Source organism: Microcebus murinus, chromosome 4, assembly GCF_040939455.1.
Source record: "Microcebus murinus isolate Inina chromosome 4, M.murinus_Inina_mat1.0, whole genome shotgun sequence".
In the NCBI taxonomy this organism is placed as follows: Eukaryota; Metazoa; Chordata; class Mammalia; order Primates; family Cheirogaleidae; genus Microcebus; species Microcebus murinus.
The window spans coordinates 87,974,332-87,999,149 of NC_134107.1; the positions used below are offsets into that span (position 1 = coordinate 87,974,332).

At 35.1% G+C, this 24,818-nt stretch overlaps 1 protein-coding gene across 2 annotated transcripts in view; it reads left to right on the forward strand.

Moving 5' to 3' along the window:
• ATM (ATM serine/threonine kinase) overlaps nucleotides 1-24,818 on the forward strand; it is a 127,325-nt gene that overhangs the window by 15,535 nt on the left and 86,972 nt on the right. The window contains exons 6-18 of one of the 2 annotated variants that reach the window (XM_020286674.2): nucleotides 4,264-4,429; nucleotides 5,352-5,590; nucleotides 7,350-7,513; nucleotides 9,124-9,293; nucleotides 10,569-10,940; nucleotides 12,068-12,262; nucleotides 14,371-14,466; nucleotides 15,307-15,532; nucleotides 16,950-17,075; nucleotides 17,979-18,104; nucleotides 20,039-20,128; nucleotides 21,770-21,941; nucleotides 22,666-22,865. In XM_020286674.2, coding sequence (XP_020142263.2) covers nucleotides 4,264-4,429; nucleotides 5,352-5,590; nucleotides 7,350-7,513; nucleotides 9,124-9,293; nucleotides 10,569-10,940; nucleotides 12,068-12,262; nucleotides 14,371-14,466; nucleotides 15,307-15,532; nucleotides 16,950-17,075; nucleotides 17,979-18,104; nucleotides 20,039-20,128; nucleotides 21,770-21,941; nucleotides 22,666-22,865 — 2,342 coding nt within the window. The remainder of the gene's footprint in view (nucleotides 1-4,263; nucleotides 4,430-5,351; nucleotides 5,591-7,349; nucleotides 7,514-9,123; nucleotides 9,294-10,568; nucleotides 10,941-12,067; nucleotides 12,263-14,370; nucleotides 14,467-15,306; nucleotides 15,533-16,949; nucleotides 17,076-17,978; nucleotides 18,105-20,038; nucleotides 20,129-21,769; nucleotides 21,942-22,665; nucleotides 22,866-24,818) is intronic. The other variant, XM_076002486.1, reaches the window with a different exon arrangement.

Below are 24,818 nucleotides of genomic sequence, written 5' to 3' on the forward strand. Positions count from 1 at the left end.
ACCAGCAATATATATAAGGGTTCCAATTTCTCCACATCTTTACCAGCTCTTATTTTCTGATTATTTGTTTGTTTGAGAATAGCTGGAAAGTATTACGTCCTTGTGGTTTTCATTTGTATTTCCCTAGTGACTAATGATGTTGGAATATTTCCTGTTTGTTGCCCATTTTTTTTTTGAGACAGAGTCTCACTTTGTTGCCCAGGCTAGAGTGAGTGCCATGGCATCAGCCTAGCTCACAGCAACCTCAAACTCCTGGGCTCAAGCAATCCTACTGCCTCAGCCTCCAGAGTAGCTGGGACTACAGGCATGGGCCACCATGCCCACTAATTTTTTCTATATATATTAGTTGGCCAATTAATTTCTTTCTATTTTTAGTAGAGACGGGGTCTCGCTCTTGCTCAGGCTGGTTTCGAACTCCTGACCTCGAGCAATCCGCCCGCCTCAGCCTCCCAGAGTGCTAGGATTACAGGCGTGAGCCACTGCACCCGGCCTGTTGCCCATTTTTATTAACATATCTTCTCTGGAGAAATGTCTTTTCAAGTTCTTTGCCTTTTTTTTTTGAGACAGAGTCTCACTTTGTTGCCCAGGCTAGAGTGAGTGCCGTGGGGTCAGCCTAGCTCACAGCAACCTCAAACTCCTGGGCTCAAGCAGTCCTGTTTTCTCAGCCTCCCTAGTAGCTGGGACTACAGGCATGCGCCACCATGCCTGGCTAATTTTCTCTATATTTAATAGTTGGCCAATTAATTTCTTTCTATTTATAGTAGAGATGGGGTCTTGCTCTTGCTCAGGCTGGTTTCGAACTCCTGACCTCAAGCAATCCGCCTGCCTTGGCCTCCCAGAGTGTTTTGCCCATTTTTTAATCTGGTGATTTTTTGTTGTAGAGTTGTAAACGTTCTTTATATATGCTGGATTTTAATCTCTTATCAGATATACGATTTACAAATGTTTTCTCTCATTTCATGGATTGCTTTTTCACTATGTTGATAGTGGTCTTAGGTGCACAAAAACTTCGAATTTCATAAATCCTATTTAACTATTTTTTCTTTTGTTGCCTGTGCTTCTGGTGTCATATCCAAGAAATAATTGCCAAATCCGATGTTGAGAAACTCTTTCCCTATGATTTCTCCAAAGAGTTTTATAGTTTTGTCTCCAGTATGATTTTGAATAGGAATGGTGAAAGTGGACCATCCTAGCCTTGTTCCTGATCTTAGGAGGAACATTCAGTGTTTGACCATTAAGCATGATATTAGCTGTCAGTATAGGTTGAGGACATTTCCTTTTATTCCTAGTTGCTGATAGTTGCTTTTTAAAATCATGAATGGATGTTAAATTTTTTTTTTTTTTTTTTTTTGAGACAGAGTCTCACTTTTGTTGTCCAGGCTAGAGTGAGTGCCCTGGCGTCAGCCTAGCTCACAGCAACCTCAAACTCCTGGGCTCAAGCGATCCTTCTGCCTCAGCCTCCCGAGTAGCTGGGACTACAGGCATGTGCCACCATGCCCGGCTAATTTTTTTTTTTTTATATATATATCAGTTGGCCAATTAATTTCTTTCTGTTTATAGTAGAGACGGGGTCTCGCTCTTGCTCAGGCTGGTTTTGAACTCCTGACCTTGAGCAATCCGCCCGCCTCGGCCTCCCAAGAGCTAGGATTACAGGCGTGAGCCACAGCGCCCGGCCTGGATGTTAAATTTTTAAAAATTTTTTTTTGTCTTCTTTTGAGATGATCATATATATAGTTTTGTTCCCTTTACTGTATTGATCTAGTAAATTACAATGATGAATTTTTCACATGTTGAATCAACTTTGAGTTCCTGGGATATACCTCACTAGGGCATGATATACTATGTTTTTTATATATTATTGGATTGAATTTGGATGTGGTTGTCGGAGGATTTTAATTTCTTTAATAGATATAGGATTATTTAGATTACATATTTCATTTTCAGTGACCATGATGATTTGTTTTTTTCATGGAATTTATACATTTCATCTAAGTTGTTGAATTTATGAGCATAAAATTACTCACACTATTGCCTTATATCTTTTTTTTTTTTTTTTGAAACAGAGTCTTGCTCTGTTTCCTGGGCTAGAGTGCCGTGGCATTAGCCTAACTCACAGCATCCTCAAACTCCTGGGCTCAAGCGATCCTGCTGCCTCAGCCTCCCAAGTAGCTGGGACTACAGGCATGTTCCACCATGCCTGGCTAATTTTTTCTATATATTTTTAGTTGTCCAATTAATTTCTTTCTATTTTTAGTAGAGATGGGGTCTTGCTCTTGCTCAGGCTGGTTTCGAACTCCTGACCTGGAGTTCGAAACCAATCCGCCCGCCTTGGCCTCCCAGGGTGCTAGGATTATAAGCGTGAGCCACTGTGCGTGGCCTCTGCACATTAATTTAAGTGGACAAATTTCTCAAAACTGTGCACTCTTAAAACTTTTACCCAATATGAAATAGATAATTTAAATAGTGTTATAACTATTAAAGAAATTGAATCCATAATTCAAAACCTTTCATAAGACAAATTGGGAACTAGGTAAGGATGTCTGTCCACTCTCACCATTCCTTTTCAACATTGTACTAGAGGTTCTAGCCAGGGCAGTTAGGCAAGAAAAAGAAATAAAAGGCATATAGATTAGAAGGGAAGAAATAAATTCCTTTTTGCACGTAACATGATTGTCTATGTATAAACTTCAAATGTAGCAGTCTACATTTAAAGTTATTTGAGCTTTAATGTTATTTTCTCAACTCCAGGAACTGCTGTTTCATACCATATTGTTTTATAATCTTGCATTTTGAGTTTTTTTGTTGTTGAATTTATGGAGGAAGTGAAGTCATCTGGAGGAATGCACTGCAGCCTTTTTGAAGAAGCTGGACTCTTTTTTTGAGACTTTTTTTGAATGTCTTAAACCAGCCTTCTTACCACCTGCTAGTGGAGTATATAGGATTCTTGGAATATTTGGGTCATTTTAGCTCAACTAACATAAAGCCCTGGATTTTGTGCCTTAATCAGAGACAATTACTTATATTATTGGCTTTTTCTATTTCGACTCTCTCTCCCTACCAATAATAAGGAGGGAATGATAAAGATGTCCCCTCCTCTTTTCTTTTCTCCAAGTTTGTGTATATTAACTCACATATTTTTATGATCGTCTATTGTATGCAGTGAAGACACCTTGGAAAGCACTGGTGTAGAGTTCTGCAAATAACTACAGACAGTATGATAGGAATCATTTAAAAAATTGTTTTCTTAGTATGTAATGTTTGAGGTATTTATATTGTTCTTACTCTTTTGTGTTTAATATCTCTGATTCTTAAACTATCCATTTTTGCAGAATCATGTGACATTTACAATTGAAAAGGAAGATACCCATAGATGTTATTCTTACCCACTTTACTGAGGACTCTCTATTTCTTACTGAGAAGAAAGCCATGCATTAAGAACTTTGCTTTTCATTGCATAGGGTGATACAATGCACTTTGTATTTCTGCACATATTGCAAGCAGAGACGCTGATTATTATTTTTTTTTCCAGGTTATTTTTTCAAAGGTGTTTGTATAGCAAACCCCCTTGGAAAACAGAGATGATGGCTTCTTCTAGAACAAAAAGTTTATTTGCAGCCCATTCATTATAGAAAGCTTGGGGTTTTTCTGTTATAACACAGCCCATTGTTGACACTGTGTCAAGTGTCCCTGTTTATGTTACCCTTGAGATTGGGGAATAGATGCACAAATGAAGGTAGTCTGGCTACTATCATTGCTATGTGAAATAAATTGTCCTTTTTCTCAGATCAGGAATCTCATGTCTTCTGCCTGCAACCATGAAACTATCATGCTGATTTGTGAGGTTGGGAGCAGAGTAAAATCTCACACTCTTTATAGTTTCTGACATATTTAGTATACATTATTAATCAAACATCACTAATGAAAGAACAAAAACTGTGAAGTGTGCACTTTCTCAAGTGCTTTGGTAGGCCTAGATGAAGGAACATACCGGTAGGCGTAGAGATGTTAAGTAGCTTATCTCAAGTCTGGCTTTTAAACTGGTGCTCTCACATTTAATGCCTATAATTCCTATATTAAAGGCATTTTATATAAAATTAAATATTGATGGAGTACTTTTACTGTGTTAAATATAAGTTAGTGTAATTTTAAATTTTTTTCTATACAGGATTATATGGAATATTTAAGTTGAATTGTGACATTTAACTTAATATACTTTGATTTAAAAAAATAGCTAATAATAAGTTTTGAGTATTTTTTTTTTAGAATTGTTCTCTGTGTACTTCAAGCTGTATCTCAAACCTTCACAAGATGTTCATAGAGTTTTAGTGGCCAGAATAATTCATGCTGTGACCAAAGGATGTTGTTCGCAAACTGATGGATTAAATTCCAAATTTTTGGATTTTTTCCCCAAGGCTATTCAGTGTGCAAGGTAATCTAATATCTTTGTTTTGTTTTGTGTTGAAATTCATTTGATCTTGCAAGACCATATTTGAGATTCAATAACTAAAACATAATTGGAACTAGTGGGTTCCTTAAGAGATAGTCAGGTCCAAACTTCCTGAATATCCGATATGCAGACCACTACATGATGTTCTTTTTTTTTTTGAGACAGAAGTCTCACCCTTTGTTGCCCAGGCTAGAGTGAGTGCTGTGGCGTCAGCCTAGCTCATAGCAACCTCAAACTCCTGAGCTCAAGCAATCCTCCTGCCTCAGCCTCCCAAGTAGCTGGGACTACAGGCATGTACCACCATGCCTGGCTAATTTTTTCTATATATATTAGTTGGCCAATTAATTTCTTTCTATTTATAGTAGAGATGGGGTCTCGCTCTTGTTCAGGCTGGTTTCGAACTCCTGACCTCGAGCAATCCGCCCGCCTCGGCCTCCCAGGGTGCTAGGATACATGATGTTCTTAATTAGGAGATCTGCCCTGGTGTTCTAATGACAAGGAAAATTAAATGTTCTCTAAGTTTCATTTTCCCTATTTTGAGGATGAAATATAATGAGAATAAGATAGGAATATATTCTGGAAATATTTGTATATTTGTGTAGTATCACCCAATTTATAATGTGACACATTTTAAAATGGTAAATATTACAAATCAGTTTTGTTTATTTTTAGACAATGTTTCAGTACCAGGGAGAGCTAGCAGGAGTGGTCTCTTATCGAATAAGAACTAATTTTTTGTTGCTATATAGTACTGCTATGATTTTTTTTTTAATGACTACTTCTGAAATTAAGGCTATTGTTTGAAAATTAGAATTTTTTTTTCCAGCAAGCAACTTCATAACTGTCTTTATTTGTGTAGTTTGTTCCTCTGATTATGCCAAGTTGAGTTTGTTTTCTGTCACAGACAAGAAAAGAGCTCTGCAGGTCTGAATCATATCTTAGCAGCCCTTATTATCTTCCTCAAGACTTTGGCTGTCAACTTTCGAATTCGAGTGTGTGAATTAGGAGATGAAATTCTTCCTACCTTGATTTATATTTGGACTCAGCATAGAATTAATGATTCCTTAAAAGAACTAATTATTGAATTATTTCAACTGCAAGTTTATATCCATCATCCAAAAGGAGCCAAAACCCCGGAAAAAGGTATAAAGGAAGTTTTTACAGTTTTAGATTTGCTTCTTCATTAAAACATAGACACTTAAGAATGAAATCAATACTCTGTGGGAGAATATGATCTTCCTCTGGATTTCTCTCCTTGATAATGTTATTAGTTATGAGAATATTTCTTATATAGTTTTTAGAATCTGAAGAAGTAGTAGCAAATTCTATCATGCCTATTTGTTCAATAGGGTGTTAAGTATTATGAGAGGTACAAACTAAAATGGGATACTTTCTCCTCCAGCAGCTGATAATACTTAGTACTAAATGGTCTGACACAAACTATAAGGCAAAAGAATTGAGAGAAAGCGGGATCATGTTTATCCACATATTGCTTTTATTAGAAGATAAAGTAGATAAGTTGGACTGAAAATAGTCACATTCAGTTCCCAAGGAATATATATATATAACTTCATAGGAATGTGAGATGGAAAGGAGAAATTGGTACCTTAAACATCATAGTTACTCTAAGACTCTGATTGCTGGAAAAACCAGAAATGAATCACCTGTCCTCCTTGGTTCCTTTGTACTTGTCCTTCACCAAGACAGTAATGCTTGTATGGTGTAGTTCTTATCAGTAGATATGAACTTTATTAGGTGGAACTGGAGCTTAAAGAGCTCCCACATGCTTAGTTTATGGATTGCCTTTGGGCTTGTAGTAGCCTTTGGACCAATTCATCATAATGACCTTATTAAGACAGCATACCACATTGAGTAGTAGTGGTTAACATGAAAGAAAACTGTTGTAGCTACTTTTTAATATTTTTGTTTTAAAATTTTTTTGTAGAGATGAGGGTCTCACAGTGTTGTACAAGCTGATCTTGAGCTCTCCTGGCCTCAAGTAATCCTTCTTCCTTGGCTTTCCAAATTGCTGGGATTATAGACATGAACCATCATGCCCAACCTGTAGCCACTTTTTATGATAAGTAGCTATGTATGTTTTTCATGGGCTCTTCTGGTATGTGTTTATATAGATACATGTGTATAGCCCATGAAACCACCATAAGTCAAAGAATGGTGGCTTTTCATAGTTTTTCATCTTTCACCTAGCTCCTCTCACTTGCACAAAGATCAGGCTTATTAGGAAGTGGCATAACATGTTTAGGGTTTCCATCAAGGGCTTATTTAGGAGGAGTTAAAAATTGACAGGATGATGAGGCTGCTAGAAAAGCTAATGTGGTTTCAGGTTATATTAATGAATTTTATGGTACCTTGTTTGTGGGATTTAATAGTTCTATTGCTCCCTGTACTAGTCTGACCACAGTTGGAGTACTATGGTCACCAGATTTTGTGGAGTCAGCATTTTAAGAGGGACATAAGTTGACTGGAGTGTATCTTGAGAAAAATGACTGGGATGATGAAAGTCTGTATAACATGTAATTTGTACACTAGTTGAGGGAACTGGCAATGTTTTTCTCTAGACAGAAAAAAAGACATAAGGAGAACTTGGTTGTCATGTGAAAAAGGAAACATATATTAATAATTATATTTTCCTCAGGGAGAGAATAAATTAGAGAAAGGTGGATTTTAGATCAGAATATAGAAGAAATTTATAGCAAATACAGTTATCTAAATGTAAAATGGACATGGGTATGGAGTAGAGTTTGTTAAGGATGTTATCAGAGGCATTAATACTGAATGGAAGATTGGACCAGATGTCTTCTACTGTCAGTGCACCTTGAATAATTTTGTGGGAGTTGGCAGAGTATATACATACATTTCATTTTAATTTTTTGGATTATAGGTGCTTATGGATCGACAAAATGGCAAAGTATTTTACACAACTTATATGATCTGCTAGTGAATGAGATAAGTCATATAGGAAGTAGAGGAAAATATTCTTCAGGATCTCGTAATATTGCTGTCAAAGAAAATTTGATTGAATTGATGGCAGATATTTGTCACCAGGTATAGTAGTTCATATCACATTGCAAAATTTCCTGTTAATTTTTCTTTTACTGGGCCTTTAGAACCTGTATTCTCATAAAAAGCCTATAAAATATTTGGTACATGTAACTATTCCTTTCAAAATATTAAATATCAAAAATACTTGTAATTACTTTTTTATCTTAGGTAATGCTTTTGCAGGTATGGACTTAGACTTAGTATGGATTTAGTAAAAACTAATAATGAACTTTTGCATTCTTAAAAGATTATAGGAAATAAGAAGACCCTAACCCTAATGTGTCTTTTTAAAAAAATTGATCCAGAATTCACATAACATAAAATTCGCTGTTTAGGCCGGGCATGGTGGCTCACACCTGTAATCCTGTTGCTTTGGGAGGCTGAGGTGGGAGGATTGCTTGAGGCCAGGAGTTTGAGACTAGCCAGGGCAACATAGCAAGACACTTTCTCTACAAAAAATAATAAAAATATTAGCCAGGTGTGGTGGCACATGCCTGTACTGCCAGTTATTCAGATGGCTGAGGCAGGAAGATTGCTTGAGCCCAGGAGTTTGAGGCTGTAGTGAGCTGTGATTGTACCACTGCACTCCAACCTGGGCAACATAGTAAGACCCTGTCTCTAAAGAGAGAGAGAGAGAGAGAAAGAGAGAGAGACAGAGAGAGAGAAGAAGAAGGGGGAGGAGGAGGGGGGAGGAGGAGGGGGGAGGGAGGGAGGGAGGAAAGAAAGAAAGAAAGAAAGAAAGAAAGAAAGAAAGAAAGAAAGAAAGAAAGAAAGAAAGAAAGAAAGAAAAGAAAAGAAAAGAAAAGAAAAGAAAAGAAAAGAAAAGAAAATTGTAGTGTACAATTCAGTGGTATTTAGTATTTTTTACTATGTTATGCAACCACCACCATTAATTCCAGGACATTTTCTTCACCCTAAAGACACCTTATACCTACTTAGCATTGAGTCCCAATTCACTATTTCTCTTAGCTCCTGGAAACCAGCCACTAATCTACTTTTAGCCTCTATGGATTTGCCTATTTTGAACATTTCATTTAAATAGAATCATACAATATGTAGTCTTTTGTGTCTGGCTTCTTTTACTTAGCATAATGTTTTAAGATTCATTCATGTTGCACCAGGAATCATTTCTTTTTACGCCTGAATAATATTCAGTTGTATGGATATACTATGTAATTTTGCTTACCTCTTCATCATCTTTATGGCCTAATGTTTCTTAAGTAAAATTTTTGTCCCCAGAGATTTGGTTAACATCCTGGATAGTAATTTCATGCTGTCAAATATATCTTGAATGATAAATTTAAAAATTTAATGCCTTTCAAAATACAGGTTTTGGTTTTACTTTTAGATTTCTTGGTGCTTTTTAGTAAATATTCCCACCAAATAACACTAATGCATCACTTGATAATATCTGCTTCCTGAGAGTGCTGTTACTGTCAACTGTCATGCAAAATGTGGGTATTTCTTACTATATTGTCATATGTTTCTATAATTTATTGCTCTTACTTTATGGGTTCCCTGTATCTTTATTTGAGAAGGAATATTTATTTTCCTAACGAACTATTAGAGGACAGTAGCAATGAAAAAAAAGTGGTTTTATTTTTATTTTACAGGTTTTTATTGAAGATACCAGATCCTTGGAGATTTCTCAGTCATATATCATTACACAAAGAGAATCTACTGATTACATTGTACCTTGCAAAAGGAAGAAAATAGAACTAGGCTGGGAAGTAATAAAAGATCATCTTCAGAAGCCACAGAGTGATTTTGACCTTGTGCCTTGGTAAAATGTTATCTTTTTCTCATTCACTGTCATTTTAGTCTCATTTAATTTTTCTCAGAAAACTTTCAGTATAATTCTTTCACTTCATTGGCCAGAACTAACTCATTTTTCTATTCCCAAGTCAATTATACTAGCAAAGGGAAATATGATTGCCATGATATGTTGAGATCAGTCATAAATGGTACATCTGCTGGGACCAGGGGCAGGGCCACCTTTCCTAATCATATCATCTAGCAAATAAGAAGGGAGAATGGCTGTCTGGTAGGCAAACAGTAGTATCTGCGTCATGGAATTCAATGAGTTGTATGTCTTAACATGGGATTTTAGTATGCATAACACCTAATAGAATTAGATTAGGAAGAAATTAAAGATAGCCTTCAGAAATCACAGAATAATTTCGACCATGATAAAAGGTTATTTTTTCTGTCATTTTTATTCTTACATAGCACTCACAAATATTTAAATAAAATAAATTTTGGAATTCTGTGGAAGCACAAAATATTAGGTCTGGGAAGGTGTTTAGAATTTATCCAGTTCATCCTATTTGCTTTACTAAAAAAACAGAAACTCAGAAAGGTTAAGCACCCTGTCTAAGGACAGTTTTAGAATTTATAGTCAAACTTGTGATCAATGCTTTTTTGATTTTTACCACGTTGATGAAATATTTAAATACAAATGACTCATGGGAAGAAAGCTTATTAATTTAGGTACCTGTTACTTAAGCTCATGTTTATATAGTTGAGGGTGCCTATTTCAGAATCTTTAATTTGTCCATTTAGAGTTATTTATCGAAAACCTGCTGTGTGCCAAGTAGTAGGGATACAGAGATGAATAACCATAATGTTCCCATTCTTAAGTCGTACATATTCTAGAGAATTCACAGCAAACATTTATTGAGTTATCTGAATTAATGTCAAGGAATAACATTTGGGGTTTCTTTGTTTTCTTGTTTTAGGGGAATAATTTTGGTGATTAAAGAACAAACATGAGCAAGATAATTCAGAAGTAGAATATTGCTAATTTAGTATCCTTTCAAATTTTTATTTAAGGGAAATATAGTAACTTACCCAGCTAGCTAAAACATTGTCAATCTTCCTGCCACTTTAGAATGTAGGACCTAATAAATATTAAAAGCTAGTTTATTTTGAGAGTAGTATGGAAAATATGGTGATACTCTTAAGTAGGATATTAAAAGGGTACCCTATATAAATATTTATTTTCTTAGTTTATTAATGGGATTGAATAGTTTCAAATTATTCTTTTTTTTTCTTTTAGGCTACAGATTACAGCTCAATTAATATCAAAGTATCCTGTGAGTTTACCTAACTGTGAGCTATTTCCATTACTGATGATCCTATACCAGCTTCTACCTCAACAGCGTCGTGGGGAACGCACACCATATGTGTTACGATGCCTTATGGAAGTTGCATTGTGTCAAGGCAAGAAATCGGATCTAGAAAGCTCACAAGAGTCAGATTTATTGAAACTCTGGAATAAAATTTGGTCTATTACCTTGCGTGGTTTAAGTTCTGACCAAATACAAGCTGAAAACTTTGGCTTACTTGGAGCCATAATTCAAGGTGGTTTAGTTGAGGTTGACAGAGAATTCTGGAAGTTATTTACTGGGTCAGCTTGCAGACCTTCATGGTAAGTTTAATATGAATTGTATCAGATTTTATAGGTACACACACACACACATCCCTGATATTTTCAGTTTGTTACTTCAATTAAAGTTAAATTCCATTTCAGATGCTTTTGTTGTTTGGCCAGGAAGACTTAATAAATGCATAAATAAATGTGAATTTTGTTTCAAATGGGGAGAGATTACTAAAGGCTAGTTTTAAGGAATATCTTTTTTATAATTAAAAATTTTTTATTGATATATAATAGATGTACATATTTTCAGAGTTCATGTGATAATTTCATACACTCATATAATCACAGGGTAATTGGGATATCCATCACCTTAAATATTTATGTTTTCTTTATGTTAGAAGCATTTGAATTCTTCTAGGTATTTTGAAATCAATAATAGATTGTTTACTATAGTCCTTCTACTGATCTATTGAACACCAGGCCTTATTTCTTCTTTACTTATTTATTTGTACCCAAAAGAATTTCTTTTTTTTTTTTTTGTTTTTTGAGACAGAGTCTCACTTTGTTGCCCAGGCTAGAGTGAGTGCCATGGCATCAGCCTAGCTCACAGCAACCTTAAACTCCTGGGCTCAGGCAATCCTCCTGTCTCAGCCTCCCGAGTAGCTGGGACTATAGGCATGTGCCACTATGCCCGGCTAATTTTTTGTATACATATTTTTAATTGTCCAATTAATTTCTTTATATTTGTAGTAGAGATGGGGTCTTGCTCAGGCTGGTTTTGAACTCCTGACCTCGAGCAATCCACCCACCTCGGCCTCCCAGAGTGCTAGGATTACAGGCGTGAGCCACCGCGCCCAGCCCCAAAAGAATTTCTTTAGAGAATTATTGATGTTAAATTTCTTCTATATATAATTTATAATTTGTTGAATATTCATAAGCCTAATTTTTTTTGATATACTGCTTGTTGTTATTTTAAGAGAAGAGCTTTTAATCAAGAATCTTTTCTAATGTTGTCAGACTTTTTTACAATTTTTGTGTTCATTTAGTCAACAAAAGTTGACTAAATGTGTGTGCCTGGCACTGTCCTGAGCATTGGCAGCACAGTGGTAAATAAGATAGACAAGATCTCTCTCCCTCAAAGAGTTTAGTTTTAACAGTCGTCTTTTGTTTTGTTATAGTCCTGCAGTGTGCTGTTTGACTTTGGCATTGACCATCAGCGTAGTTCCAGAAACAGTAAAAATGGAAATAGAGCAAAATATATGTGAAGTAAATAGAAGTTTTTCTTTAAAGGAATCGATTATGAAATGGCTCTTATTCTGTCATTTAGAGGATGACTTAGAAGATAGTACAAAACTACCTCCAATTCTTCAAAGGTAATTTCAGTTCATTAGCATGCTGCTGATTTTTTGTTTTGTTTTATAAGGCTCCTTCCACTTATTTGATACCAGATGGTTTTATTTTATAGTGATAACGCAGGATTTCGCAGAGGTAACCCTAAATATTAAACACTCCCTTTGTTTTTATACTGTTTTGTGTCTTTGTGCCTTGGTCATTTCTGAAATATATATTTAATAAAAGGTTGTCTCACTGTGAGAATATGGGGGGTGTGCATGAAGCACATGCATGTAATTCTTTGAGCAGTTATGTGTTACTTTGTGATCTAGTATAAATAGGTCCATATATCTGACTCAGGTGGATCCGCGATCCTTATTCATAATGGGAGTATCTTTTGGGTGAAATATGTTATATTTGTTATTAGGTATGGAATGTCTGATTTTCTTAAAGTACTAGGTTTGACAGTTGATATCTCTGACATTTCACTTTGACACTTCTTGTTTTTTTTTTATTTTTTTATTTTTTTTCTTTTTTTTATTTTTTTTTCCATCAAGAGACAGGGTATGATTGTTTTTTTTTTTTATTGTGAAGGTACATTCTTATTGTTTTGAAATCATGTTCTGGCTTGTGATTATCTTTCCAATTTTTTTTAGAGCAATTTTTGTGAAACCATGGATAAGTCCAAAATTTGTGTTATTTTTTAATGTGAGTTCTGTTGTGGAACCAGTGCAGTGCAGACAGCTGGAAATATCAAGAAAGTGTTTGGGAAGGATGTGGCTAATAAAAAATGCAAGTGTGTTGATGGTTGGAGAAATCACATTCTGGTGATTTTAATCTTGGAAATGAGCCATGTGGGTGACCTGAGACCAAGGTGGATAATGATGAGCTGAAAGCTGAAGCGAATCCATCTCATCTTATGCACCAATTAGCATCAAGGTTTGACATTACTATTTCAGCAATACTGGAACATTTGAAACAATGGTCAAGGTAAAGAAGTTGGAAAGATGGGTACCACATGAATTAATAAACAAGCGTCAGAAGAGAAATCGTCTCAAAGCTTGCCTTTTCTGTCATGACATAAAGGCGAAACATATCTACCATATTGTTACGTGTGATGAAAAATGGATTCTGGATTCTTTTTGACAATTGCTAGTGTTCGGCACAATGGTTGAATAAAGATGAAGTGCAGAAACACATTTGAAAACTGAATGAATATTCATCAGAGAATGCTAATGGTGTCCGGTGGTCCAGTACTGGTATCATCCACTACAGCTTTGTGAAACCTGGTCAATCGATGAAATGATGAGGATGCTTGTGATTAAGCAGCTGAGGTTGGTCAGTAGAGACAGGCCAATCTTCTTGCAAGACCACATTTCACAAAAAACAATGCTGCTCAAATTACAGAAGCTGTATTTGGAACCTCTCTGTCATCCACAGTATTGACCAGACCTTACACCAACAGACTAGCACTTCTTCCAGGGTTTGGACCACTTCTTGCAAGGAAAAATATTCAATTCTTAACAAGCTGTGGAAAAGCCCTTTCATGATTTCATGGCCACTCACTCTCCAGTCTTCTTTGCTGCTGGCATAAACAAGCTACCATTAAGATGACAAAATTGTGTTGATAGTTTAGGCACACACTTTGATTGCTTGTACTGCTTCTTGTTTGAGATATAATAAACTAAACTTTTGATTTGAAATCGGATATTTTATATTTAATGACCTAATATTATAATAATAATTGGGTGAGGAAACAAGAAGAAGATGAAATAGGATTCAATGCACTAGGAAAAGGGAGCAGCATGCCCACTTAACCTTTCCACAGACGATAATTGGAACTGAATGATTGGAAAACAGATCTGTGGATCCTAGTACATTTGCTTTACTTTCACAACCTTTTATGTATTTCAGAAATGATCTTAATAAGACATGATTCTGCTTCCAAGTAATATTGGAAATGATAGTGACAGAAAGTGTGTCATCTTTAAATTCTCCTTTCAGATATTAAGAAATTCAGTACAGATGAAAGTAATTTTAATTTAGGATCTAAATGTTGGAGGTCAAAATTTATAGCCAAACATAGATGTTAAAGTTTAAAGGATTCTTTGACTTTTGGTGTTTTAAGTGAATCTTTTTGTCTTTATAGCAATTTTCCTCATCTGGTAGTGGAGAAAATTCTTGTGAGTCTCACTATGAAAAACTGTAAAGCTGCAATGAATTTTTTCCAAAGCGTGCCAGAATGGTATGTTATTACCAATATGGTTCTGTGTTATTTTAATATATTAGCTTTAATTATAAAGGTAATTTTAGCAGGGTAGTAGTTGTGTCTTAATAATTACCAACTAAATTGGTCAAGTAATAAAAAATCACAACTGTTAGCCAGGGAAAAGCTTTTAATTCAGTGATTGTAATCTGTAATACAAGGTCACTATTTTTTAATACTGTACAGTATAACATGAAAAGTGCCAATGGAAAAAATTGAATTGTTATGGAAAATTAAGAACATAAAATTTATGTGAAATGTGTTTTTAAAGGTATCACCCATTTTATATATTAAGTAAGATTTGACTATTTGTTAGATTTAAAAACTAATGATAATTGAAAACAAAAATAAGTCTAAAACCCTAATTTTACTTGATTGACTTAAGAGACTTACATTTTGTTTCTATGACTGAAAATGACTCACTGGGTGAAGATTCCTAATCTCCCTCAAGAGAGTATAAAATGAAAAATATCCTACATTTTTGGAGAAATTGAAGGTGGAAAAGGGACCTGTTTTCACACAATATTATTCTCAGTGTTTATTTCCTGTGTTGTTTTCTTTTTAATACTTTCTGGATTTGCCTTTGAAATTGTAACTTGTATTTCTTTTGTCTATCTATAGTAAAATTTATTGAGTAATGAAATTTGATACAAGTGGGTATCAGCCCAACCCAGGGAAACACTTAAAAGAATATTAATTTTGTAAGCAGTCTTTGAATGACGTAGATGCTATGTTAATATTTTCATTTATAATATATTGCTAATACATGGAGGTGAAGCATTAGGTAGTTTGTACATTAAAGCTCTTACTTTCTTGAAGTGAACAACACCAAAAAGATAAAGAAGAACCTTCATTCTCAGAAGTAGAAGAACTGTTTCTTCAGACAACTTTTGACAAGATGAATTTTTTAACCAAAGTGAAAGAATGTGCTATAGAAAAGCACCAATCCATTATTGGCTTTTCTGTCCACGAGAATCTCAAGGAATCACTGGATCGTTATCTACTGGGATTATCAGAACAGCTTCTAAATAATTACTCATCTGAGGTAAGATGCTAAAAAAAAGAACTAAAGCTTATGTTTGATTCAACTTTGCTAGACTGTTAGGAAGGAGAAGTGGGGGCAGGAAAAGCACTAAGGGTGGTGAGAGGCTTGGTTTTAAAAGCAAAATGCAGTATAGGACTATAAATCAGGAAAACTTGGCATGAATATAGGAAAACTAAAGAATAATAATTTGAGTGCTTTCCTTGGACTAGGGATTCTAGTAGATATAAAAGAATTCTTTGTGTAGGCTAGTAGGGAATAGTAAGGGTTTTAGTGTAGGGATTATATGATGAAAAGAACCTCTCAATAAAAAGGAGGGAGATGTTACAGTAAGAAAAGGACACAATTTAAACAGATCTAATAGATTTTGGTGGCATTTGAAGAGATTGAAGTAATTAATAAAGATAATAAATGGACTAGCAATTACCCATTTTTTAGAGATCATCTAGGAATTTCTCATGTATGATTTTCTTTGTTCTTGTAAAATCACAAATTCTTTTCACGTGTGCTGTTCTATTGCCACAACTCTCATTTCTTTCAGCATGAAATATCTTTCTACTTATTTCTTTGTATTTAAATCATCTACATGTCAAAAATCCTTCCTAAAGTCTTTCTTAGATAATCTCAGCCATGATAAATTTTCATCTTTTAATTTTCATAGTACTTAATATTTCAAATTTTTTAATGGCAGTTAGCATCTTTTTTGTACTATGGATATTTACATATGTTTTGTACGCAAATATCTCTTAAACTATGCCAGATGCTCCTTAATGGGCACATACATTTTTATTAATCTTTGTATCCTCCACAGTACCTTATTGCATGGTAAATGATAAAATATTTATTGAATAAAATAAAGCCTGTAAGTTACTCAAAGAAGTGAATTCAGTATCTGGGGAAAATGACCTGAAGAACCTAGAAAGGACAAATAGTATCTACTAGCAAAAATGCCTTGTGCTAGTCTGTGGAGTCTAAAAAGCTGAATAAGTCAAGGCAATTGCCCTTCTGAAGCTGAAAGTATCATTTTAATGTCTCTTTATATGAATGTAATTTCTACTCATTTTCTAAGACTTGTAGACATTTATTAGCCTGTCAGTCTTTTTTTTTTTTTTTCTTTCATCCCTACCTCAAATATTTAAGGACTTATGTCTGTAGTACAGTGTGCCACTTTAAGAGGAGATATCCTACTTGGCCATAAGGAGATACTTAGGCTGTTTTTCTTGAGAATCCTATTTATCATAACTTGACAGTGATCTCTTGGATGTTTTTAGAGATGTTTAGTATAGGCCACCTTTTAACTCACTTAACTGAACTTTTGTTTCTTAAAATGTACAGAAAATTGATTCTTACAAAAGATAATTCTAGAATATACAAAACTATTTATGAAATATGTATATTTTTATTTGTGGCTTACTTTAAGATCACAAATTCAGAAACGCTTGTCCGGTGTTCAAGTCTTTTGGTGGGTGTTCTTGGCTGCTACTGTTATGTGGGAGTAATAGCTGAAGAGGAAGCATATAAGTCAGAATTATTCCATAAAGCCAAGGTAGGACAATTTTATGCTAATGAAGTTTTGGATAAATTTGAATGAAATGTACTCTTGGGAAAATTGTTATGTTTGTTTGGAAATACTACATTTTATATAGGTTAACCCTTTCTCTTTCATTTATGCAGTCTGGGAAGAAATACTATGTGTCCTTAATATTTGAAAATATTGTAATCCAACAGTAAATATAGTAAATGACATAATCTCACATTAAAATTTAATCACATTCACATAAATACTGATTTTTGTCTGTATTTTTAAAAGTTTTGCCTGTAGGCCGGGCGCGGTGGCTCACGCCTGTAATCCTAGCTCTCTGGGAGGCCGAGGCGGGCGGATTGCTCGAGGTCAGGAGTTCGAAACCAGCCTGAGCAAGAGCGAGACCCTGTCTCTACTATAAATAGAAAGAAATTAATTGGCCAACTGATATATATAAAAAATTAGCCGAGCATGGTGGCGCATGCCTGTAGTCCCAGCTACTCGGGAGGCTGAGGCAGGAGGATCGCTGGAGCCCAGGAGTTTGAGGTTGCTGTGAGCTAGGCTGACGCCACGGCACTCACTCTAGCCTGGACAACAAAGCGAGACTCTGTCTCAAAAAAAAAAAAAAAAAGTTTTGCCTGTGATCAGTTAGTTATACTAAAGAATCCTTGATTAAAGCTGTCAATCAAGTAGGCTCTAAGCATGAAAATCTTTTTTCTCTCCCTGTAGTGCTCTGTCAATATTATGCTTTGCAGAGAACACGGTATAAGATTTGTCGATTTTTGATTGTTTACAATTTTTAATTTTACTATATGACTATGTATAACTTCTAAAAATACTTATTTTATCTTTTAAGTGAATCTTTAAAAAGCAATGCCAAACTATAATTTTAATTGGAATTTGGATTTTTCCTTCTATTCTTAACAGTCTCTAATGCAATGTGCAGGAGGAAGTATCACTCTGTTTAAAAATAAGACAAATGAGGAATCTAGAATTGGTTCATTGAGAAAATTAATGCATCTATGTACAGGGTGCTTGTGTAACTGTACCCAGGTAAGACATTCTTCTTACTTGATAGTATAGCCTCTTCAGGGAATTGGTTACTGGTTGGTGGTGTTACTGCTTTTTGGTCCATTCATAAGTTTATAAACTGATTTAAAATTAAATTGAATGGCAAATAAAGAAAATATCCGGAGGAATAAAGCAATATGTAATATGAGTTTATATAATTACATAGGTGACTTTTATTGCCAGCATATTTTCATTCATTTAGTAAAACTGTATTGACTACTGAGTATGTCATGTGCATACCACTATACCAGCACTAGTGAGCACCATAAAGATAAACAACTCCAGTACATATTTTACTTCTTTTGTCCAGATCATCTTATAAAACATTTGGTAGAAAGAGTGCTATTGTGTGTAATCTTCGTTTTGATTTAAAGCAGACCTTTGGGGTAGCTATGCCAGCCAATATTGATAATAATTGGTTATTATTAATTGATTATTAATAATAATACATGGATATTTTACTATAGATAGACAAAAGAAATACAAGTTACAATTTCAAAGGCAAATCCAGAAAGTATTAAAAAGAAAACAACACAGGAAATAAACACTGAGAATCATATTATGTGAAAACAGGTCCCTTTTCCACCATCAATTTTCCAAAAATGTAGGATATTTTTTATTTTATACTCTCTTGGGGGAAGATTAGGAATCTTCACCCAGTGAGTCATGTATTAATAATAATATTGGTTATTATTAATTGATAATAATTGGAAACATCTTTGAAAGCTAATGTTAAGTACATGGCCATATATCAATATTATCAACATGTTTTTAGTTTTGTAATGTTTTCTTTTCTACCTTTTGATGTAAATGGGGAAGGAGAGAAATGAAAGAATAAACACTAACCTGTAATTATTGCTTACTTATGTTTAGGGTAGATAGCTGGTACCGTGTTTCCCCGAAAATAAGACAGGGTCTTATATTTATTTTTCCTCAAGAAGACACCCTATGGCTTATTTTCAGGGGGTGTGTTTTTTTTTTTAAGTACGGTACAACAATCTACATTTATTCAAATATAGTTAAGTCGTCGTCTTCTGGAACATCATGATAACTCTCTAAACCCTGAATTCCATCCTGAAATTCTTGCGACTCTATTTTCTTTAAAACCATTGGCCCCAGTCTCTCATGTCGAGCAATAGAGCCCGTTAAATGAGCAGGGCTGGCTTATTTATCAGAGATCCAGTGAGCACTGGGTCCAATCTGCACAGTGGAGCAGAAGTGATCTCTCTGGGCTCAGTAGGAGACTGCTTGCTGAAACTTTTCCCCTATCCCCTGGTATTTGTGGGGGGTGAGAGAGGCCCACAGTGCTGAGGAAAGAAGCAGCCACAGCTTTCCTTCTTCCCCCTGGGGACACACAATACCTAAAGCAGAGTGTCTGGCTTCTCACTTCACTGAGGATACTTTCCCTGCAAAGCCTCAGCTTGCAGCACACACAGGATGGCCGGGACCTGACAAGGGGAGCTGACCTTGTTGGTGGGGCTGCCCGCACCTTTCTGGTCACCTCTGGGATAGTAGCTGTCATGATGGGGCAGATGAGAAGGACTGCTCATCTTTACCACTCCGCAACGAAATGCATGGGTTGTGCAGATACGCTGCGTAGCTATGCCCATCACTAGGTCTTATTTTCTGGATAGGGCTTATATTGCACAAATGCTTAGAAAATACTGCTAGAGCTTATTTTATGGGTCTTATTTTCGAGGAAACATGGTACTTTAATGTTGTTTAAGCACAATGAAAGACATGTACTATATTTATTATTACTCTAAGAAAAGATAATGTTTTTGAAGCAACTTCTATGTTGGCCTTAATAATAAATTATTTAACTACATTTCATTCAAAAAAGAGAATATATTATCTGCCAAGAATAATTGTTTTTATTTCTTTGTTGCTTGGTTTTTTGTTTGATTTAATTATAGAAGAATCCAAATAAGATCGCTTCTGGCTTTTTCCTACGTTTGTTAACATCAAAGCTGATGAATGACATTGCAGATATTTGTAAAAGTTTAGTAAGTATGCTTCCTGTTTTACTACCATATTTCATTGATTCTAATCTGCATAATTTTTTTCTTAAAATATCTCTTAAATAGGGTTGCATCTCAATGATATATATATATATATATATATATATAGCCTCTTATATTTTTATAAATGTAGAAATTAAAATTATTTGATTTTGGGGGGAAATATTTGATTACTTCTTAATATCAATGCTTACATAGTACCTGCCTTTAGTTTCTCAATAAGTAAGAGACTAAAAGATTTGAAACTAATCATCCAGGCTCATACCTATTTCTATGCAGCATTATACCAAAATTCAAAATAATTTTATTCTTTAAAAAAGACCAAAAGCCTTGCTAGACAAGCAGCATATTCTTATTGTAGTATTTATTTTTCTTCTTCTATACAAATGGGCTTATGCCCCACGGACACTATTGTCTGGAACAGTGCCCGGCATACATAGCAGATACTATTAAGTGAAAAAATATTCTGTAATGTGACTATTTTCATTTGATGACACACCTTGGTCATTTTTCCATGTTGCTATACATATTTTATAAGCTATCTACTGCTGTACCCTATTTAATTATTTATTTATGAATGAATGAATGATAAGGTCTCTCTTTGTCACCCAAGCTGGAGTGCAGTGGTATGATTATAGTTTGCTGCAGCCCTGAGCTATTAGGTTCAAGTGATCCTCCTGCCTTAGCCTCCTGAGTAGCTAGGGCTATAGGCATGCACCACTGCACCCAGCTAATGTTTTTACTTTTTGTAGAAATAACGTTGAACTATGTTGCCCAGACAGGTCTTGAACTCCTGGCTTCAAGTGATCCTCCCTCCTTGGCCTCCCAAAGTACTACGATTATAGGGTTGAGCCACTGCATCTAGCCTTTACCTTATTTATTTAGCACTGCATGCTATTCCACTATATGGGAATAGTATATGTACCTTTTTGGTTTTTTTTTTTTAGCATATCTGCTCTTAATTAACATTTTAAGTGGTTTTCTAATTTTTTGGTTACAAAGAATTCTGCGGTAAAGATTGTTGTACTTTTATTTCGTCTACTTGTATGTGTGCTCATGATGGACATAGGACAATTTCTAGCAATGGACTTGCTTGTTTAAAAGGAATTTTAATTTTACTTTTTGATGGATATTGTCATTGTCCTCCAGAATAGTCATTCCAATTGATACTTTTCCCCATTCCTTCATCAACTTTGGGTATTATAAAACTTAATATAAGAAATTATTTTTTAAAAGTTTGCAAGTTATTCTGTTATGTAGACACATTACAGTTTATATATCCATTTTCCTATTATAGGATATTTAGTAGAAATTGTACTTATAGTGCCATGGTCCCCAGTCTCCAGGCCACAGCTCAGTACTGGTCCACGGCCTGGTACTAGTCCATGGCCTGTTAGGAACTAGGCTGCATATCACTGCTTGAGCTCCACCTTTGCCCACTTTCCCCAACTGTGGAACAGTTGTCTTCCATAAAACTGGTCCCTGGTGCCAAAAAGGTAGGGGAACACTGTTGTAGTGTTCATACTTACTCCTGAATCTTGCAATGTTTGGTTAGGTGAATTTTGCTACAATGTCCTTCTGAAAGAAACCAACTTGAACGTCTTTGTTTCTCTTTCCTCTCCAAAGGCATCCTTTATCAAAAAGCCATTTGACCATGGAGAAGTAGAATCAATGGAAGATGATACAAATGGAAATCTAATGGAGGTGGAGGATCAGTCATCCATGAATCTATTTAATGATAACCCTGCTAGCAGTGTTAGTGATGCAAATGAACCTGGAGAAAGCCAAAGTACTATAGGTAAATACATATTTATTGCTTGAGATTTCTTTTACCTCTCTATATTGGAGTTGGCATTATAAAAGGCCTCATTTATAATCATTTCCTTCTTGTACACTTTAAAATATTTCTGATGTTTGATTGAATTCATTAGTTTCTTATTTTATTTTTTATGGGAGTGATTTAAAATAATTATTGAAGAAATAAAACCATATGATAGGTTATTTGGAAAATAGCAGGAGAGTGAAAAAGCACCCATAATGCCATCACTTTCAACTTATTTCTATTCTTTCTTTATAGACCCTTTGAAAATTGTAATCAACATTTGTGTATGTTATATAGCTTGTCTAAATTAATTATAAGCATTTTTTCCCTGTAACTGCTTGTCTTGATAATCATACTTTTTAATAACTTCACAATATTCTAGTCATGAATACCATAATTTACTTGACCATTTTTTATTGTCAGAAATTTAGATTCTTTTCTATTTCCCTATCGTAAACATTATTACAGGGATTGTCTATATAGTTTTTTTCCATATTTTTTATTATCTCTTGATAACAGAATACTTGAATAACCTTTCATGAAGAGTTTTGAAGATTCTAGTTTTGCTATAATTTTGTTATCCATATTTTTTTTTGTAAAGGGAATTTTTTTTTGTAAAGGGGGGATATTTGAGTTAATATTCAATATATATGGCTGTTGTGCCCCTCTCTTGGTATTAATGAGTGTGTTTTATTTTTAGGTGCCATGAATCCTTTAGCTGAAGAATATCTGTCAAAGCAAGACTTACTCTTTTTAGATATGCTCAAGTTCTTGTGTTTGTGTGTAACTACTGCTCACACCAACACTGTGTCATTTAGGGCAGCTGATATTCGGAAGAAATTGTTAATGTTAATTGATTCTAGCACACTAGACCCTAATAAATCCCTCCACCTACATATGGTGAGTTAAATGAAATGAAGAAGCTCTTCAATTCTGTCTAATGTTGCTGACTAAATGTAATTGGTTGACATGTAAAAATCACATAGTACCTTTGAAGACTTGAAATTCCTTCCTTAAATAATGAATCTGGGATTAGTTGTAAAATATACTTTCTTTTAATTTGCCGTGAGAAAAATCTTAATCATTCTCTTTCTCTCCACACACACATGCCATTTTTTTCTGAACTCTTTTGAGATTAAATTACCCATATAATACCCCTTATACTTCAGTGTATATTTCCTAAAAATAGGGATATACTTCTGTATAGCCACAGTATAATCATCAAAATCAGAAAACTGACATTGTGTAATTGCATTTAATTGTAAAGTCTGTTCAATCTCCTTCAATCTGGAGCAGTTCTTTGCTTATCTATTATGACCTTCATATTTTTGAATAGTACAGATCAATTGCTGTGTAGAATTCCTCACTTTGGGTTTTTCTGATGTTTCTTCATGATTAGATTTAGACTTTCATGAACATATTACAAAAGTAATCCTTTTCTTCCCTTACCCTATGTATCTATCTACTGGTAGATATCTTCAATTCCAAGCCAGTATCACAGGGTTTATTTATTTATTTTTATTTCTCTTTTTTATTTCTTATCTCTTTCTCTCTCTCTCTTTTTTTTTTTTTTTGAGACAGAGTCTCGCTTTGTTGCCTAGGCTAGAGTGAGTGCCATGGCGTCAGCCTAGCTCACAGCAACCTCAAACTCCTGGGCTCAAGCGATCCTTCTGTCTCAGCCTCCCAAGTAGCTGGGACTACAGGCATGAGCCACCATGCCCGGCTAATTTTTTCTATATATATTAGTTGGCCAATTAGTTTCTTTCTATTTATAGTAGAGACGGGGTCTCGCTCTTGCTCAGGCTGGTTTCGAACTCCTGACCTTGAGCAATCCTCCCGCCTCGGCCTCCCAGAGAGCTAGGATTACAGGCGTGAGCCACCGCGCCCGGCCTCTTTTTCTCTCTTTTATTTCTCTTCAAATTTGTAGCTTTCTTTTCTGGCAGTAAAGAACCTGGGTTCCCACTGAACTTTAATTCATGTACATATTTACTCAATTACCTTATATGTATAACTAATCTCCTGACCATATGGGCCATCTCCTTAGCTCCAGCCCTGCTGAAAAGGGATAGAGTCCCTGGCCCAGCAAGTAGTTGGGTGAGTCTGAGGTTACACCCCTAGTTCCAGCAAATTGGCAAACATACCTTTTGAGTCCCTAATTAGAACCTCTGATCACAGCAGATTGCAGGTTGAGTCTGTGGTAGAATCCCTGGTCATGTTCCCAGCCTTGGTGAACATGCATGTTGATTTCCTAGAAACAGCAAACTAGTTTGATTGTCCCCTGTTTGAGCCTCTGTTTTCAGCCCTGACAAGCACTCAAGTCAGGTCTGTAGCCCTGACCAAGGAGAAGGGTTATATGCTTTTCTTGAAGCTTTGATGTTTACAGTCACTTCAAAAAACTCAGTAACCTCATACAAATGACTCTCATGTCAAATAATGAAAAGGATCATTTAATTTTCTTTGTTAATATCAGAAAAGGTATAAGAAATGTATTTTTATACATAGATGATAGGAAAAAAAATCTCCTATGATTTCTTACTATAGCAGGAAAATTATTTGGCAGCTCTCTGAAACGGGCTGTAACTGCCCATTATTACTGGTAATTGCTGAACAGCACTCCCCCCTTTTTAAAATTTGAAAATTAATTAGAGGGTATAAGTGTTCTTGTTACATGGATGAATTGTATATTGCTGAAGACAGGGCTTTTAGTGTGTCTGTCACCAGAATAGTGTATATTGTATCCGTTACATAAGTTTTTATACCTCACCCCATTGCCAACCCCCCCTTTTAGTTTACACCACTTTATGACCATGTGTTCCCATAATTTAGCTCCTACTTATTAGTGAGAACATGTGT